Raw genomic sequence first — 7,119 nt, 5'->3', positions numbered from 1 at the left:
TCAAAAGGTCATGAGTTCGAGTCCCTCCTCAATTGCTAATAAGGATAGTCACTAGAACTCTTACCTAGCGAATAGTTACAACGTGCATGTAAACTAACCCAGACATTCCCGATCATTAAAAAAAAAAAAAAAAGGACATATGACAAGTGAATATGATTTTGATTGAAATCTTTAAAGGCACGAAAGAAAAGAAAATAATGTATATATGATATTTATTGATTAGTTTGATGCCTAAATGATAGTGTCTTATGTATTGATAGAAGTTCATATACGAACTCTTGTATACAAAATTAAGTGATATTAATTTTGATTGTAAACAATCATCTTCATTTATTTAATTTTTATATTAACTTTTCAACCCATTTGGTGCTACTCATGAAAGTTTTTATATAAATTGTGGATTTCTAATATTTTTTTTAGAATATTTATTATTTTTTTTTTGGTCTCCGAACGTGTTTTAGCTAACTTGTACGTACTTCAACTAATTCTCTGGGACTTTAAAACTATCGGTCAAATAAGAATTCCAATAATTATCTTATCAATACTTGAAACTTGAGCTCATAAAACTTTATTTTGTTCCTTAACTATTAGACCACCCAATGATGGTTAAAAAAAAAAATTATTCTCAAGAGATTTGTTAAGGTTATTTGATCCGACACACGTAAGAGTATTAAAAATTATAATTTATTCGTAAAAAGATTATACGTATCTTTTTTAAATGAATAAAATAAGAATGTTATAAATCTTAAATAGAATTACTAATAGAGAAAAGGGCAAATTTGTGGAAGAGGAGTAGGCATTGGGCCTACACGCAGTGTACGCGTGGTAGTAGCTATAGCCTATAGGGTATAGGAATAGGAATGAAGAAGTATGAAGTGGTCCTTAAATAAAATAATCAAAATAAATAGTAATGAATGTACTATGCATGCCAATATAATACCTTGTAATTATCTATCCCTCCCTTAATTATTTTCTTCCTTTTATTAATCACAAACAGCCCCTACCTGTTAAATAATAGTTCTTAAAAACCCCTGCATTAGTCATCATATCAACAAAACCCGGTCTAATATCACGGGCGTGAGTTTCATACCAACAGACTAACCCTATCTATGCACTGCTTAAAAAGCACAGGCAGGATCTAGAGTTGCTGCCCACCAACCTCTAACTGCTAAACATCAACCACCACTGTCCTCTGTTAGCTTCTACTTGTTGCTTCAATACACTTTGCAGCATAAGAGTTGATGAAAACTACTGTCAAATTCAACCTTAATCTAATTGCTAGAATGTTCAAGCCCTTCCAAGGCTCCACCCTTCCTCTCTTTACAACTACTGTCAAATTCAAGAAACTGGCATTCTCCATATGTCAATTTCTCCAATGTCTTCCCTACTGAAAACGACCAACACATAACCAAAGTCTTGGGCATGCTGCAACAACTACCAAAAACGCCCCACCTTCATTAGTGTTCCTTTACATAAATTCTTAGAATGGGACTGTATTTTGCATATTATTGAGGTGAAAGAGGAGTAGCAATAGTCATTTCAACTCGAAAATGCCACAGAAGGTTACAAAACTACCTAAGCTTCGGTATGTCATCAGACAAAACAATAACAGACAGAAGAAATTTTATCACAAACAATAATTTCTTTATAAGAAAATTAATAAAATTATATAAATTAAAGAAAGTATTATGTAGAAGTGAAAAAAGTTTACATGTATGAATCTAGACAACCCCAAAAGCAAAAACTAACAAAAGATACAGGGCACAATGAAACGTCCTAAAATCTAGGAAAACCCTAAAACTATACTCCTTCAATCACATAACTGCAGCCTCCCAATTGTGAGCAATAAAGAAAAGAAGGCACAACTTAAAACTCAGACGACACAGAACAAAAGACCAAAACTTACCTCTGTCCCATAAGAATTCAGTCTCATCCACTTTTTTCTCTTAAAAAATTCTTCAGTTTCTTTCTATCCAAATGACCTAAAAGACACCCATAACAGCACAACCCCATATACTTTTCTATTACCTCCGAAGCTAGATTTAATTTCTGAAAGGATAGAAACAGAAGAGAGAGGAGCATCCCGGCAAAGGTTAGATGTATAAATAAGATTAATCCACATGCCAAAGTAAAGGGCATTGCAAAAACAAATGATGGAAACTCTCAGCCTCTGTTTACACATAATGCACTAATTAGGAGAGAGGCATGTCTTGAGTCTCTGATGAGACCTCCCATTAGTAAAGTATATCAATGTAAAGGGCATAAAGGCAGTAGGGTGTTGGGTGTGTGAGTGGGCATGTGTGCTTGTAGGAGTTGGTTGAAAAATATTCACGTGTTGGAGAATCAAGTTGTTAGTGGGAGGAATATTTTAGTTAAGGGATTAGTATATAAAGGGAGGGGAGTTTAGGGAAGGATAGGCATATTTTCAAAGGGTCATTAAGGGAGGTCCCCAGCTCCTCGAACTGCTGGGAATTATCTGTTCTTTGGCTTCTTGCTGTTTCTATTTTGTTCCGTTAAAATCTCATGTCTATTCAATCAATACAATACAGTTTTAATTCTAGAATGGGATTGCTATATTTTGCATTTTGGACTGTTTTGTGGCTGGGTTTGTTTTAAATTGACAGAGGTTCCCATCAGTCTCCTAATTTGAAGTCATTGGTGTTAGTTTTTCTAAGGCCTATTATCCTTGCCAAAATCTTTACTTGCAAGGAGCTTTTGCTTTCCAGACCAGACTTGAGGAAACAAAAATACAGATAGAAGGATCACTTTTAGAGTGTTAAAAGTAGGATTTGGTAGAGAACAAGCCAGACTTTCCAGGTATCCAAAATCTTTTATCCTCCCTCACATTAGAAAGGGAAACTTACCAATAATCCCAAGAAGGACAGCACATTCTACAGCTTCCATGTTACCATAAAAAACAATGGACAAGCAAGTGCGGATAGAAAAATTGCACATCCTTATTAGGCTCGAGAAAAACAGGGAGGTAATAAAAGTTAAGACAATCAGTTCCATGATTGCTCAAGTAATAAAAGTTAAGACAATCAGTTCCATGATTGCTCAACAATTACAAAGCTAATATGCCTGCAGAATGTAAATGTCGCAGCATCACAAAGAAAATGTTCCAATAGATAATAATGGGAAGAAATTCTTACAAGTTTAAAGTGAATTCATCATCAGCCAACTGCAGTTGCATTTGGATTTTATACAAACACATACATCAATAAAGTAAACTAAACAATTAAAATGTATGTGCAAGCAACTACCCTTATTGTCATCAAATATCACATCCTCTTTAACTGCAGTGTTGGAAAATTGCTATGCTAAAACGACCTACACTTCTTAGAGACAGCAAAAGAGACAGAGATGAATACCGGTGCACAAATTTTGCTACAATCCCACAAGCCTGGTAGAAAGCCATAAAGATTTTCAAAGTCACTAGCAGCAATGTGCACATAAAATAAATATATCAGCAATGTCTGAGAGAATAATAGAACATTCTCACTACAACAGGCCAAATATAGTCAGAAAACCCTGATCATATGAAAGGAAAACATAGAGCTATGTCACCTAAAATACCAAGCTTCTGCTTTGCCAAGCCACACAAACAAGAAGAATCTTACCCTCAAAATCCATGTTCTTGAATTTAGAATTTGTAACACTCAGCTACAATTTCTTATCTAAATTTTACAACTTAAAGCAAAAGATAACAGCACAGTTCATAACTTGAGCAGAAGAAGCAATTTCCCCATAAATTGGTGGGCAAGACTCAAGTCTTTGAGAAGCTTCTTCAGATAGAACGAGTTTACAATAACAAGTGTAGAAGATATAAGGAAAAAAGGGGCAATGGGTCAAAAATTATGTCTATTAAATTATAACGCCCTCGATTAATATATAATTTGTTTTTTATGAAAGGTTTTTATAAAGAATATAAATTAAGAATTACAAGAGAGAAGAGATTATCTCCTTCACAAAATTTCAAATTCTCGTATTATTTTAAATAGTACAAATAAGATTAGAAATATCACCTGATAACTTTACTCTTTTAAACTAGTAATACCATATAAAAAACCTCTTACTTTCCTTTAAGCTAAACTCTAAAGATGGAGATGTTGACTAAGATAGTTTCTTTTCTTCTTGCTAAGCTTGTCCATTATTTTGTATCTTCTTTTTTTCTTAATACAAAATTTTCGGTTCCTTCCAAAAAAATATATATATAGTTTAGTGAACATAAAAGTTTAGAAAATTATAGACATCAGTAAATTTCATAATTCATTCTCTAAACTGAAAATTTACATGTTTGGAGCACTACGTTAAAAATTCATGTAAAAATATTATACCTCATGATATTCAATGGAAAAACACTTTGATTCCACTAAATAAATTTGAAGGCATTACATTAAATGTCAAGACATTCTAAAAATGTACCACATTACTAGATGTCTTCAGATATTAATGATCTCGTGTGTTGCCAAAAAAAATTGCAACACAAACTCCTAGACAAGTATCCAGCTGATAATCTGACTAAAGGGCTAACACAAACTATACCAATGTAACAAGTAGATTGAAGTAAAAAATTAAAAAAAAATTAAAACCGCCATTAAGCTTTCAAGAAAAAATAACCTCAATCTTTTTTTGTTTTGAAAAAGAGGACATCACGTTAATTGACCTTTCACTCCTCTTCTACAATCTTTAGTCCAAAACAGAAGTGGATATCCCAAATAATTATAAACTTCCAGCAAACAGTCATAAGCATTCCCAATATCCAAGTTTCAAAACAACACTTTAATTCGTCTAGTAAATACATCCCAGAATCTTAGATAAAACACTATAAATGGATGGTATGAACTACTTAAACAAGCATCCTTGAACAGCAAACCACTATTATAACTACATCAAAAAATTCCATCAATGAAACAGAAAGATGCAGTCTGTTGGAAAATAAAAAATATGCACATCAGATGAAATGGTTGTTGCCATCTGCTCCAATAGCAAACCATTGGTTTAACTGAATAACTAACTAATGTAGATAAATCCTTCTCTTCGTATCTGGTCTATGGATCTTCTCAATTGGGGACTTTTTAGTATCAAATTCTCCCCTTCCCTTTTCTCAAAAAATGTCTACCTTAATAACATTATAGCCCCAAAATACTTAATACACAATTTTACTTCTGTAAACCCATCATCAAGTGATCCCACTTTTCCTTCTAAAGAGTAAAAACTAAAATTCTAAGACTGACCCGTATATATCTTCAAATTCATACAACTCTCATTGCCTAACATCAAGCTACAAAACTCAAACTTTTAAACCTCCATTTGTAATTCAATCAACAACTTCAAAAAACAGATTTTCAATAGACAAACAATAAATACCAACATTGCACAATGCATACACTCCGTAAAATGTCATTAAAATAGCACCTACTCATTTTCTATTCAAAATCAGACCCTCCTTCTACCAAAAAATAATGCCAAAATAAAAAATTCATAAATAAAAAAGCCCCTAAAATCAGTAAAACTAATAACTCCATCCAAAAAAAAACCTCCAAAATCCCAGAATACACAATTCCCATCACAAAAAATAACGAAAATAATCATAAAAACTTTAATGATCCATCAATCTAATCCCAGAAACGAAATTGTATTACAACATTTCGGAACTAAATAAACAAAATCCAAAAACCCTAAAATTTATTAAAACACAAAATCTCAAGTAAATTAATATAAAAAACAAAAACAAAAGAAACCCTCACCTATTTTCATTTCTGATAACCTCCACCGACGGCGTTATAATCCTCCTCGACCTTAGCGGTCAAATAAACGGGAGGAAAATCGTTGACGGTAAACGTCTTCTCCTTCATCATTTTCTCCACGTCAGCCTTTTTGAGAACGGTTCTGCGTATCGGGGGGCGGTTCCTGCGCTGGTCACGAGAGTAGTACTTGATGTCGAAAACGGTTTCCGGATTAGAAGTGGGGACCACGGGCTTCTCTTTGATGGTGGCGGGGCAGAGGACCCGGTACTCGGTGGCCAATGGTATAGCGGATTTGTATTCCGGGTCGGCGCAAGGGCCGGTTAATTCCCATGGCTTCTTCAGGTAACGGCGGAGAGACTGGAAGAGGGAGGAAGCGGCCTTCGCCATGGCTGAGCTGTAGAGAGAAACACAATGGATTCCTTAGATTGATGGATTGCACTCGCATAAAAATATTGAATTTGTGATTTTGATTTTGTTGCCAGATTTGAGGGGTTTTTTGGTTAGTCTACAAAAAATGTTGGATTATCTGAATTTACCTAAAAATTAGGGGTTTAAAACTTGGAATATTAACTTTGGATATTAAGCTCTCTTAAATGAAAATTAATTTTCAGTGATAACTCATAAGTATAATGATAAAATTATTTGAAAACTAATTATTTGGATATTAAATTTATATATTGAATTAATTTTGTATATATTGATTAAGTTAAATTAATGAGATTTTCTTCACTGAGTTAAATATTACAATTATCGAATAATTTTTTAATTTTTCTTAAATGTACATTTTATTTGTCCTTCAAGAACCCAAACGATTTTTGAGACTTATTAAGACTTTTATATTTATAATAATATTTTTTTATATTCTTTGGGGATTTTTGATAATTAAGAAATTATATTATTTAGATTTACAGTTGTGATGTAAAACTGCCACTCACTCTCTTATGCAACTTTATATTTTGGGATTAAAGCCCGATGGACCTATGGCTTTCTACGTGGTCTTGAGTTCAAATCGCCGAGGCCATTTAATGGTTTTAGCCTTTTCAGCCCGTGAATGTATAATGGTGAAAAAGGGTATTTTATTTAGGATCAATTATTTTAAAAATTGATTCAAAAATAGCATAAATTAAGGATATAAAACAAAGATTGTGTTATAGTTTTGTTAATTTTAAAAGAGTATTTCATTCTTCGAACAAATTTTATTATCTTTGATGTCCATGTTTATTCTTCTTTCTCTTTTTCCCACTTATCTTTCTTCTTCCTCCCTTCTTTTACAATTTAAAAGTCAAAACCAAAAACGGTTGGCACAAGATGACATTTGGCTTTTTGTATGCAGTCTCTATCATTTAAATATATGATATTTATTTTTATT

At 32.8% G+C, this 7,119-nt stretch overlaps 1 protein-coding gene across 1 annotated transcript; it reads right to left on the bottom strand.

Moving 5' to 3' along the window:
• Positions 1 to 3,110: 3,110 nt before the first annotated feature.
• LOC116116086 lies at positions 3,111 to 6,226 on the bottom strand. Its single transcript, XM_031402194.1, has 2 exons — positions 5,751 to 6,226; positions 3,111 to 3,403 (listed from the first exon to the last, which is right to left on the bottom strand). The coding sequence occupies exon 1, from the start codon at positions 6,135 to 6,137 to the stop codon at positions 5,757 to 5,759; it is 381 nt and encodes a 126-aa protein (XP_031258054.1). The 5' UTR covers positions 6,138 to 6,226; the 3' UTR covers positions 3,111 to 3,403; positions 5,751 to 5,756.
• Positions 6,227 to 7,119: the final 893 nt, after the last annotated feature.

The sequence above is a fragment of the Pistacia vera genome, unplaced genomic scaffold (assembly GCF_008641045.1).
Source record: "Pistacia vera cultivar Batoury unplaced genomic scaffold, PisVer_v2 Contig760, whole genome shotgun sequence".
Lineage (NCBI taxonomy): Eukaryota > Viridiplantae > Streptophyta > Magnoliopsida > Sapindales > Anacardiaceae > Pistacia > Pistacia vera.
Note: the sequence above shows the minus strand (reverse complement) of the source record. Positions and strands in the feature narration are given on the sequence as shown.

Excerpts from the sequence above, each read along its gene's own strand:
- LOC116116086 (XM_031402194.1), bottom strand. The coding sequence starts at position 6,137 with ATGGCGAAGGCCGCTTCCTCCCTCTTCCAGTCTCTCCGCCGTTACCTG.